The sequence below is a fragment of the Hemicordylus capensis genome, chromosome 5 (genome assembly GCF_027244095.1).
Source record: "Hemicordylus capensis ecotype Gifberg chromosome 5, rHemCap1.1.pri, whole genome shotgun sequence".
Taxonomy (NCBI): Eukaryota; Metazoa; Chordata; class Lepidosauria; order Squamata; family Cordylidae; genus Hemicordylus; species Hemicordylus capensis.
This window is the reverse complement of record NC_069661.1, coordinates 38278870-38291880: the sequence shown is the minus strand read 5'-3', so window position 1 is coordinate 38291880 and position 13011 is coordinate 38278870. Positions and strand designations below refer to the sequence as shown.

Here is a 13011-nt window from a genome sequence, read left to right as displayed (position 1 = left end):
TGTGTGTATGTATATGTGTGTGTGTGTATGTGTGTGTGTGTGTGTGTGTGTGTGTGTATATATATATACACATATACATACATATATGAATGAATATGAGAATGATTATGAATATGATGGTTGCTCATGCACTGGACCACCATTGTTCAAGAAAGCAGTTAAATTGGAAGGCGATTCAGAGGAGAGCTTCAGTTATGAATAGAAGGGACATTATATAAACAGCCTGAATAAAGTGGATACATTTGCCTGAAGTAAATAATATTAAGGGACAGCCATGAATGGCTGGCTGGACTTCACAAGCAGCCTAAGCAGTCACTTGGGGGGCTGCCAGCAAAGTGGTCCTCAAGCAGAGAGTTGCACCACCTAGGGTCCTCTGCGACCAAAGACAGCCGGGTGGGGCACAACCACTGGACTGTACGATGCAGTGGTTGAAGATTTATGATTTGATCTTTAAAAATGTGTTCAAGCTTCTCTCTGCAGAGGCACAATGCAAGCTGCTCTGCCACTCTGCCGGGCTAAATGAAATTGGCTTAATACTAGCCCTGGTCACATGTTATGTTCAACATTCATACACTGAGTAGGGAAGAGCGGTGGCCCTGCAGTAGAGAGCATGAAGTGTCCCCTTTGACGAGCAGAGTCTCCCCTGGTTTGCATTTGGATGGCTATCTACATGTGAGTGCTGCCTGGGACTTTAACACACAGCTTTACCGAGAACTCAAAGTTGTCCCCCAAACCCGTCACAAATAGTGGAATTTTTTTAGCCCGGATATAAATCGGGCTACACTCTCACGCGCAGTGAAAACCCCGAATTGTGTGTGAACTGCTCCCTGATAACACACAGGGACTTGGGGGTAAATCTGACTGATATAACACAACCCCTCTATTCTGGAGGAGTTGTGAATTAAAGGGAAGAAGAACTTCCTGCGGTAAGATATTCCCCTTTAGGGATGGGGTCATAGCTCAGTAGTAGAACATCTTCTTCTTGCATGTAGAAGATCCCAGGTTCCCTTCCTGGCATCTCCAGGTAGGGCTGGGAGAGAGACCCCTGCCTGAAACCTTGGAGAGTCACTGCCAGGCAGTTTAGACAATACTGAGCTAGATGAACCAATGACCTGACTTGGTACAAGGCAACTTCCTACATTCCTATGTGTGTATACTGTACACAGGTACAGTTATTTACACATTATGTTGAACACAGGTATAGCAGTACAGTTCCTATCTGTGCTATGCATTTGAGGGGTTTATATCCAGGGGCACTTTTAAAAGGACTGCAGGTACAGTGCAACAAAAACACGTATGGGTGTACAGACATTGGTACACTTGTACACTTGGTACAACATAATGACTGAACAGGGCTACTTAGAGAGTAAAACGCTGGGAATGTTTTGCAAATCTGGAAGGCCCTTTTCATTTATAGTGGGGGTGTAATCACATCCACTTGTACTGGTTTCAGATCCTGGTTATTTCTCAAATAACTGATATCAGTTTGAGGCTTGATCCACAATTATATTATGGAGTGTGGAAATTATCAACACACGAGTTGTTGATGTTCAATCTTTAGATTATTTGTGCTCAGGTAGCACAATGGCATGCTCTCCAAGTGGCCAACACAAGAACAATATACACGGCTATTGAAGAAACTGTACCTGAAATTAGAAGATGGCTGGGTAGGATCTGCTTTGGGATCCAGAAGGAAACGTTTCTGTGTAATTGTCAAGTCTGAATGTACATCCAGCACAGGATAGCCCATCTGCCTAGTCCAGGTGTCCATCACATCTTTGACTGGTTTGCCACTGGCCTGAGAATAATAATGGATGGTCATGCTAAGAAAAAGTAGACAGTCGAAAGGTATGACTCTTCTACTCAGGAGGCGAGAATGGTTTTCTCTCCTACACGCTGGCTTTAGAAACCACATGGGCACAGGTGATCCAAATAACTGTATTTACTGTCGGTAAACAATAAGACAAAGGCCAACCATTTTGCTGCTTTCATAGACAGCCACCTTTTTGAAGAAGGAGGTAGATATTTGGAATATTGCAAGCCACCCCATTTCTGACATTGTTGCTACAAGTTTGTGCCTAACTCCCTCTCCGTTTCCCTCTCCCTCTCTATATCTATACTGATATATCGCTCTATCTCTCTATATACAGAGGCACACTTAGCCACAGACATTGGGGATCAGGTCTGTGGTCTGTGGTCTCCTGTCTCTGGGGGGAGGCACCCAAATGATCTGGGGGGCCACCCCAGAGCCCTGCTGTGGTGGTGCTGCCCCACGCCTGCCACTGTGCCGCTGCCCCACACCCACCCCTGCCCCACTGTGCTGATATTTGCCATCTTCACTGCCAGGGGCGGGGGGTAAGCTGAGCAGAGCAGGCCTCCCCACTGTGGTGGCGGCGGCTGCAGTGGCTGGTGGGCCTGTGCAGTGGGCATGCCTGTGCAGTGTGTATATGGAGTTTTGCAAGCCCGTGACATCACAGGCACACGATGCTCCATATTCATAATGCACAGGCGTGCCTGCCGCACAGGCTCACCAGCTTCTGTGGTCACCGCTGCCACCACCACAGGGGGAGGCCTGCTCCACTGCCCCAATGGTGAAGATGGCAAATTTCGGCAGGGCAGTGGCAGGCAGGGGCGAGCCCCCCATCATTTGGAGCCCCCCCCCGAGACAGGAGGTATCTAAATTAAGGGGGGGGCTTGCGGGGGGTGGGGGGCCTTGTGGCGGCCTTTAGGTCCAGGCTGCTTTTGGACCCATGTGCGCATACACACACATACATATAGCAATAGCAATAGCAATAGCACTTACATTTATATACTGCTGTATAGCTGAAGCTCTCTAAGCGGTTTACAATGATTTAGCATATTGCCCCCAACATTCTGGGTACTCATTTTACCGACCTCGGAAGGATGGAAGGCTGAGTCAACCTTGAGCCCCTGGTCAGGATCAAACTTGTAACCTTCTGGTTACAGGGCGGCAGTTTTACCACTGTGCCACCGGGGGCTCATATGACGGGGGCTCTTATATGACTTATCTATATGATATAGATAAGATAGACAAAGCTCAATATAAAGAGGTTTGTTATAATGAATAGGACATAGAAGAAGTAGAGTGTTTTAAATTAGTAGTGCCAGAACTCCCTGGAAGTAACAATCTCTATTTAGAGATTTCTATATTAGGTGGTATATAAATTCAACAAATAAACAAACAAGCAAACAAACAAAAATAAAATATATGAGTCATGATCTGGAAATTGCTGGCATTTTGAAGCAGCAGAATTGGATTTTATACACTTTGGTGATCTCTTGCTTAGCTTTATTTTTTATTTTATTTATATTTTCTTTGGTGATCGTTTACTTAGCTCTCTTAGCTGACCTGTCTCTATTTCCTAAAGGGGAAGGGGCAGGGGAATCTCAGGAAGAGCTAGGAAACTGTCATCAGACTCCATCCATTCGTATTGGTATGTGCTGCTTCTGGATTGATTTGTATCCTTGACATACATACACATACATGCATACATATACATACATAGTTACTTGCCATACATAGCTATATAGTGCATATGTATATATGCATACATAGTTACTTGCAATACATAGTTACATACATACATACAGGTGAAACTCGGAAAATTAGAATATCATGCAAAAGTCCATTAATTTCAGTAATGCAAATTAGAAGGTGAAACTGATATATGAGACAGACACATTACATGCAAAGCGAGATAAGTCGAGCCTTAATTTGTTATAATTGTGATGATCATGGCGTACAGCTCATGAAAACCCCAAATCCACAATCCCAGAAAATTAGAATATTACATGGAACCAAGAAGACAAGGATTGAAGAATAGAACAATATCGGACCTCTGAAAAGTATAAGCATGCATATGTATTCAGTACTTGGTTTGGGCCCCTTTTGCAGCAATTACTGCCTCAATGCGGCGTGGCATGGATGCTATCAGCCTGTGGCACTGATGAGGTATTATGGAAGACCAGGATGCTTCATTAGCGGCCTTCAGCAATTCTGCATTGTTTGGTCTCATGTCTCTCATCCTTCTCTTGGCAATGCCCCATAGATTCTTTATGGGGTCAGGTCAGGCAAGTTTGCTGGCCAATCAAGCACAGTACACTGTATACTTTTCAGAGGTCCGATATTGTTCTATTCTACAATCCTTGTCTTCTTGGTTCCATGTAATATTCTAATTTTCTGGGATTGTGGATTTGGGGTTTTCATGAGCTGTATGCCATGATCATCACAATTATAACAAATTAAGGCTTGACTTATCTCGCTTTGCATGTAATGCGTCTGTCTCATATATCAGTTTCACCTTTTAATTTGCATTACTGAAATTAATGGACTTTTGCACGATATTCTAATTTTCCGAGTTTCACCTGTACATACATAGTTACTTGCCAATTTGTTTCCAGGTGCAATTCAAGGTGCTGGTGGTCACCTTTAAAGCCCTTTACAGTTTGGGGCCAGGGTATCTGATCGGAAGTATCACCCATATGAGTCTGTCCAACCTATAAATTCTGATAGGGAGGGTCTCCTGTGTGTGCCATCATTGTTTAAGGTTGATTTGGCTGCCACTTGGGATAGGGTCTTCTTTGTAATGGCCCCCTCCCTGTGGAATTCCCTTCCTTATGAAATCCGCTCCTCTTCTCTCCCTCTTTTTAGGTGGCTGCTGAAAGCACACCTGTTCAGGCAAGTTTTTGTCGCCACTGGCTAACAGTTTTTATCTCTCCTGTGTATTTTTGTCCAGTGTTTTTTAATTGATTCTAGCCATCTTATTATGTTACTGTTATTATATTAATCTTTCAGCCAGCCTGAAACCTTGGTGAATGGTGGGGTAGAAATAACAGGCTACCTTGCCTAGCAAGGAAGGCACTACAAAGTGGCAATAAGCCATAGTCATGTCATAGTCACGTAGTCAACTCTCCTTTAGGGCAATGTTTGAGTCCAATTCTATCGCTGAAGGAAGTGAGTTTGTTGTTGGAAAGGAGTACAAGAGAAGGACAGTGTACACATCTTTTCAACAGTGAAGCCGCTCAGAGTAGGAAACATGAATAAGGGCTGCCTGTATATCAAACATGTATGGAAGAACACTTACATGTATGTATTACTAGTACAAGTAACATAATCAAAAGTATACTTTGGAAAAAACTGTCCATAGATATGGATGATTTAAGAAGGGTTAATTTTATTCATATAAGTTCATGGAATTAAATGTTAGTCTTTTGTCGTTCCTTTCCGCCTTGATTTTCCTTTCACCATCCTGCCCTGAGCAATTTTCCCATACAAAAATATTGCAGTTGTTAGCTGGATTTTGTGTGAGCCAGAAACATACTACGCTTGAGATGGAAAGAGTGGTTGTTCACAAGATTACTCTCTAAAGCCACTAGAAAGGCCATGAAGTTGAAGGCTTTTTATAAGACTAGAATACAACCATTTCGGATCAAGAATCAAATTTTTTACCAAACATACATTTGCCAGTGATGCCCAGAAATCATCTGTCTTTGCATTTTTGAAATGGTAGTCTCTTAAGTAGTTCTGTTGGGAAGGAAAAGACAACAGAATTATGAAATATTAGTATTTTTACTTGCGAAAATTATTAAGAATTACAAAATATTAGTATTCACAACAGCCTCAAGATCTGCTGCTAGAAATTCTGCCACATGGTGGGTCAGTAGCAGCAATATTAAGGAGGCAATTATTAGACCACTTCTGAAGAAGCCTGCCTTGGATCCCTCAGAGTTGAGTAACTACAGGCCTGTCTCCAACCTTCTGTGGCTGGGCAAGGTAATTGAGAGGGTGGTGGCCTCTCAGCTCCAGACAGTCTTGGAGGAAACCGATTATCTAGACCCATTTCAGACTAGCTTTCGGGTGGGCTAGGGGGTTGAGACTGCCTTGGTCGGCTTGATGGATGATTTCCAATTGGGAATTGACAGAGGAAGTGTGACTCTGTTGGTCCTTTTGGATCCAACAGATCAGCCAGCAGCTTTCGATACTATCGACCATAGTATCCTTCTGGAGCATCTGAGGGGGTTGGGAGTGGGGAGCACTGCTTTGCAGTGGTTCTGCTCCTACCTTTTGGGCAGGTTTCAGATGGTGTCCCTTGGAGACTGCTGTTCTTTAAAATCTGAACTTTTGTATGGTGTCCCTCAGGGCTCCATATTGTCTCTGATGTTGTTTAACATCTACATGAGAGATCATCAGGAGATTTGGTGCAGGGTGCTATTAGTATGCTGATGACACCCAAATCTGTTTCTCCATGTCAACATCATCAGGAGAGAGCATAACCTCTGCCCAATCTCTTTTGTCATGTATTTGTTTTAACTAATGTTTTAACTTTTGTGTTGTCATTTTTTGTTGTAAACTGCCCAGAGACATATGTTTTGAGCGGTATAAAATATGTTAAATAAATAAATAAAAATAATGAATAAATATTGTACTTGGCATTGGCTTCCTGCTGTTTAGAAAGTACATTTCATGCTGCTGGTGTCACCCTATGAAGGCTGAGCCTTGTGAACATCATAAGATCTTATTTGTCCCTTTTGACCATTCTAGGCATGAGCTGAATCAGTATAATGAAAGCCAATAAAGCCTGCAATGCAGTAAATAAATGCAGTGCAAAATAACAATGAAAGCCAATAAAGAAAGCCGCAATGCCAGTGTGGTGGCATGACTTTAGATAGAGCACTGGTGTTGCTCTCTGTGCATTTCGCTATTGCGTTGGGGTAGCAGATCTTAGAATTGAGCTGTCATAGAGTGCAACCTGCATATAAACAAGGTGATAACAGGCAGGTAAACAAACCTCAGCCCCCTGCAAAAACAACAACAACAACAACAACAACAAAACCCACTGTCTAAAGCTAGATTCTCAAAAGAATTCATTTTCTGACTTTAGAGCTATGAGTCTATGCACATGTTTATTGAGTAAGCCCAATAAACACCATGGGTTATACTCTTGAGTAAGCATGCATAGCATTGAGCTGAATGGCTGCGAGACTAAACAGACTTATTAGGAAGCACATTCCATTGGACAAAGTGGTACTTATGAGTAAAAATGTATAGGATCTAGGTTTAAGATGCTAAGCATCCCAGATCACCCTGATTTGGAAAGTGCTGAGCACCCAAATTTCCTCCTCCCCCCGCTTTTGATTTTATAGGAAAGTGCAGCAACATGAATAAATGGACAGTTGTTTTTTAAAAAAATCTGCCCTTTGTTTAAACACAGTTGCAAATGTACCTCTCTCACTGACCTTAATTATTTCCCCCAGTTAAATTCTATTTATGTTAGAGTGCAGATTGCTCTCATTATATCCTGGCCCACCTTTTATTCCCACTATTCAAGAACACATCTTAAAATAGCTCTCATCCTTTTAACAAGACAAGAATTTATAATGTAGGTACACCATGTAAGCTTCAGTAAACAAAAAAGAACACAGCCAGCGCTCTCTCCAAGCTCTCCAGTACTAATATATTGCCCAGTAAATGTGTCAGGATGGAAAGTTCTGACTCCCAGTGTCACCGCTGGATAAAGAATAGATGTGTCCTTTGGAAAGTGTTGAAATGTGCTTTTAGCAGGGACCGAGGAATGGATCCAGCAAATGGATCCAGCAAACCGAGGAATGGATCCAGCTAGTTATGTAAAGATAACGTTATGATTCACCCTGGACTGTATTGTTGCAGAACAGCTGTGCTTTTGCTGAATTGTCTTGCGTCCTTTCTTCTCTTGTTCTTAATTGAGATTGATTCCGCCCCCCCTCCAACTTATACCTGAGATCAGCTTTAAAAAGAAACAGCTGAGCTGGGTACGGAGAATGTATGTGAACTACTTTACTAGATTATGTTTTTTCCTATGGCTATAATTTCATGCCTGGTTTGCTAGGAAATGGAGGGTTGGACACTGATTGACATTTGCCAAGTGGGAACTTACCACACAGTGTGCATGTGACTTCTTGGTAAGCCAGTCGGCCATAATGTCTTGCCAAGTGGCGAGGAGCATTTTAACCACTCCCTTGCTTCTCCAGACTTATGATCAAGTCCAGATGTGTGGTCAAATACTCCTTACCACTTGTCAGAATGATACAGCTAACAAAAATACCAAGTGGTTACATGCACACCATTCTAAGTTACCACTTGGAAAACAGCCATTATGCATTCGTCCAGTGACTGAAAGGTGTAAGCCATGATGGACACATGTGCCTGAATAACTCTGGTGTCTTGGGCTCCCTTTACATACACTTGGGGTGATGTGGTTGACACTATGTCTCTGGTTGCTCTCACATGACCCCCAGGAATGTATTAAAGAGACTATGGCCCACATAATGACACATTCTCTCAAATAAGACAACAATGGAGACAGTTTGTAAACATTTCAAAGACTGAGCTGTGAAGTTGGCAGCAACTCTCTGTGTGTGAGAGAGAGCGAGAGAGCAGGGGGGGATATTATGGCACTATATGATCCACCTATCTATAGACATTCCTTATTTTGTGGTCCTTGTAAAATCATTCTCCCTATTTTTGCCTTTTGAAGATGTCTTTAAAAAACTTTAATAGTGGGAGTTGCTAATTTGCTGTTCTTCAGGTTTCAGTTCCTTAAGCCAAGTCAAGGAACTGAACGTCTCAGTTTGAAGCCTACTGTGAGAAGAGCAGAAGCAGATTCAGGAGATAAGCAAGCTTTTCTAAACAAAACAACATCAAGCCTTTTCCCTTAAAACTAACTAACAGAAGGAGGGGAGATTTTGAGGGACTGGTTTCTCTTTAAGGGAGACGTCCTAGTGTGTGTATCTGTATTTGTTTCTTGCCAGGGCTAGCATTTTCCAGGCTAGCATTTTCCAGGGCTTGCATTGGGGGCTTTGTGGAATTTAGTTTCTCCTTGCCTGCAGGGGGACAGAGGGAGGAGTCAGTTAGGGCTGTAGTGAGTCACATCTGGTGGGAGGGCCCACATTCCTGTGTCTCAGTTTGAAGCCTACTCTCTCTAGAAAAAGTGAAGGCCTGAGAGATTCACCAACAGGGATAGCAAACTGTTTATTGGAGTTTTGTGTGGAGTTAGGTGGGGAAGTGTGCGGGGTAACCTGAAACGAGTCCCCTTGATCACAAGGAGCCCAATGGGAAGATAAGGTAAGTTCTCTTCATATTCTTGAGAAAGGAAATTTGAACAGATAAATAGCTGACCAAAACAGCTAAGACCAAACTTTCTAATAAACTATCTTCAAATTCTGTAAACAGCCAACAAAAACAGTTATGAAGATAGAAAGCCAGCAGGGGAGGATACACTTCCCAGTATATTGCATAGAGTGTCGCATGTATGACTATTTGCACCATGGGCAGAAGTCATGGGTGTGTGCTCGGTGCAAGGAGCTCCTGGCTCTCAGGGAACAAGTTCGTTCCCTTGAGACCATGACAGAGAATCTGGAGAAGCTCAGAAAGACAGAGGCATGCAGATGAGACCTACAGGGAGGTGGTAGAGGCATCCCACTCCAAGGCTGATAGCTCCTCTGCTGTCAGGGAGAATGAAGGTCTTGGGCAAGGAGGACATCAGTCTGAGGAAGAGGGAAATGCTCCTTTAGAAGGGACCCCTTCCATGGGTGATGAGCCCATATCCTCTCACACAGGGGATACTCTTCGGGGGGGGCCTCCTTGTAGTGGGCGGTTCAATCAGAGGTACAGAGAGATGGGTCTGTGATCCGCATGTTGACTACGCGGTGACTTGCCTGCCTGATGCGAAGGTTCAGAGGATGGCAGAGGATACTGAGCATATACCTGTTCCTGAACTAGGCTTTTCAGGGATGGAGGCTAAAGAACTGAGTCAGATAGAAGTGCCTGTTCTTATGTAAGTCTTCCTTAACCCAACCTTGCTAACTGGGCAGAGGCACCTTTTTAAAGTGATGATTCTCTTTAGAGGGAAGCAGGGGGAGAGCAACTGGCCCTATCCATCCCCAGCACAGCATCCCTCCAGTGGCTGTTGTCTGTTTTTCCTTCCTTCCTTCCTTCCTTCCTTCCTTCCTTCCTGTGAGCCCTTTGGGTCAGGGAGCCATTTTATTTATTTATATCTATGTAAACTGCTTTGGGAACTTCTGTTGGAAAGAAATATTTGTATAAATATTTGTTGTTTTTGTATCGTATTTGTGTTAGTAGAGGCTGACATGACCCTCAGTGCTGGGATGATGGTAGAAGGCCTGCAGGGACCCCAAGAGTTTGGCAACTAGCTGTGCTTCTTCCTTCTTCTGCAGCCCTGAAGCAGAAGGGGAGGGGGGCGGCTGAGGCTACCAATCACAGAAGTGGCACCAACATGGTTGCAGCGTTGTTAGACTCAAAATTTCAGAACAAAAAGATTGGTTTTGTGTGGACAGCTTATTTTTCTTTGCATTTTTCATCGGGTCTCCTGTCCAATCCTCTGTGTTGCAGAAACTGATTTGCAGATTGCCTGGATTGGTGAGATACTTTGTGAACTCTTTAATATGTTTATACCTTTTAGGATTAGTTCTTTTAACCTATTTTAAATGTATCTCAAAGAAAATTTTAACTTTATATCTTGGAGCGTGTGCTTCATTTTTCTAGGCAGCGGGCAAACAGCTGGTCAGGACGCGAAACCTCATCACTAAAATTTGGCTACTGGGGAATACTGGTAATCAATAACCCTAACAGTGTGTGTCTTTTCACATCAACATCACCGTAGCCATGAATGGCTGGAGAGAGGGGTGAGTGCCAGTGCCAGGGCAGGACTTCCTAAGTTCCTACACTTTCAGCACTGTAACCACGGGTGTCACTTGCCCTCTTAACATCTGAAGATGTCATGTAGTGTCTGTCATGTGAGGTGTTCTGTAGTGCACTGCCTGCCATTGCATGTCCTGGTAAGGCTTATTTTTGGACTGTCAGTAACAAACTGTGGGACAATTACAGTTCTTTAGCATATCTTTAACCCTTTAACATTTCCTTTGTTCTTGAAAGTTGGGTTGGGCAAATGGAAGCAGCATGCAGTTGAGAGGAGAGGAGAGCTGGTCTTGTGGCAGCAAGCATGACTTGTCCTCATAGCTAAGCAGGGTCTGCCCTGGTTGCATCTGAATGGGAGACTAGAAGTGTGAGCTAGTGATGTGCACGGTCCGGAGAAGTCCAGACCGGCACCGAAGGGGGGCCTTGTTTTTAGGGCGGGGAGGGCTTGCTTAGCCCTCCCGCCTCCTTGCCCCTGCCTGCGCCCGTATTTTCCAGTATAGGGGCGCTGGAAACCAGCCGCCCCCCCGCGGCGGCGGCGGCGGCGAAAGAACTCCCAATTGTACTGCCAGCCCTCCCGCCCTCCCTCCCAGCTAGCTGCCCGCCCGCCCGCTCACCCGATAGGAAACGAGAGGAGCTCCGGCACAGATAGGAAACAAGAGGAGCTCCGGCACAGCTAGCTGGGAGGGAGGGCGGGAGGGCTGGCAGTACAATTGGGAGTTCTTTCGCTGCGGCGGCGGCGGCAGCGGGAGGGCGGCTGGTTTCCAGCGCCCCTATACTGGAAAATACGGGCGCTGGCGGGGGCAAGGAGGCGGGAGGGCTAAGCAAGCCCTCCCGCCCTTAAAGGCATACCCCCCACTCGGACCCGAACCAGGCAGGGCCGGACCGGTCCGGCAGTTCGGCCATTCTTTGGAATGGCCGCCGGACTGGTTCGGACACACTACTAGTGTGAGCACCATAAGATATTCCCCTCAGGGGATGGAGCCGCTCTGGGAAGAGCAGAAGGTTCCAAGTTCCCTCCATGGCTTCTCCAAGATAGGGTTGAGAGAGATTCCTGCCTGCAACCTTGGAGAAGCCGCTGCCAGTCTGTGAAGACAATACTGAGCTAGATAGACCAATGGTCTGACTCAGTATATGGCAGTTTCCTATGTTCCTATGAAAGAGTAGATCTCCTTAGATCTCGTAGATCTCTCAGCATGCTGCTGAGAGAGCAGATCTTATTATACAGTGTGTAATGGCTGGGCTAAGGCCATGGCCATTTATTCATTCATTCATTTAGTGCATTTTTATACCACCCTAACCCAAGGTCTCAGGGCGGCAAATCCATCTTTGCATGAGGGCACAGGTATTAGGGTATATGTCCCTATTTTCATCTTTGGAATTCTAGAGGGTATGCAACATCAGCAGCAATTACTCACCATATAAGGTCTTTCAACCACCACCACCTCAATTAATATGGATGACCTGACTGCAAGCATCATTCCTCACTCTAGTTCAGAAGTGCTGTTGGATAAGTTACATCCAGTAGTGTGTCATCCATGTTTCCTGGCTGCTCCATAGCATTTTAGTTAAACTACAGTATGACAGTAGATGGTGCTGTTTGTCTCACTCTCAGACATCGCTACCTTGGTGCTTTCATAAGGATAGGGGATGCCAGGCTTTATTATGGCAGACAAGGAATGTACTGTGTAAACTGGGTGGTTCTTGTTTGTAGAGCTGAGTTGGCTGGTGGTACAGAAACAAGGGCAAGAAGTAATATAATCAACCATCACCCTCCATAATTACATAATTGACTTTTCTGTGCGAGCATAGGGACAGCAACTGAAGCATCTCTTCAAATGTCTTTATCACTTCGATACACATATGCTCTGGGCTTTAGGAACTTATGATATAATAGTAGGCAGTAGATGAGGAAATCACTTCTTTAAAACAATACTGCAGCGAGTGCCTGTGCTTTTATAGCCTTTTTCTTTGGGTCAAAGATGATACCGTTACCATAAGAGAAGCACCTCTCACATGGCTAGGGTCGCACACAGAACCCACAACAGGGGCAAACAGCCCCTCTGTGGGTCCAGGATCTCATGGCTAGTTCCCATACCAGCACTGTACCTTCTTCTGTGGTGCTGAGAAGCTGAGAAGCAATTCAAGCCACTTACAGGTATGGGCTGCTACTCTGTACCTGCCAACATGTCCCTATTTTCCCATCCAGGTGAATGGGAAAATAGGGACATGTTGGGATGTATGCTACTCCAGTGCATTACAACTGCAGTGTGGGGCCTTGACAACATGGTGGCAACCCA

General features: G+C 44.6%; 1 protein-coding gene across 2 annotated transcripts in view; it reads right to left on the bottom strand.

The window, feature by feature from the left end:
- Positions 1 to 13011, bottom strand: part of ENPEP (glutamyl aminopeptidase) — a 102883-nt gene that overhangs the window by 32720 nt on the left and 57152 nt on the right. For both annotated transcript variants that reach the window (XM_053251608.1, XM_053251609.1), the window contains exons 9-10: positions 5480 to 5545; positions 1647 to 1798 (exon numbers count right to left, since the gene is read on the bottom strand). In XM_053251608.1, coding sequence (XP_053107583.1) covers positions 1647 to 1798; positions 5480 to 5545 — 218 coding nt within the window. The remainder of the gene's footprint in view (positions 1 to 1646; positions 1799 to 5479; positions 5546 to 13011) is intronic.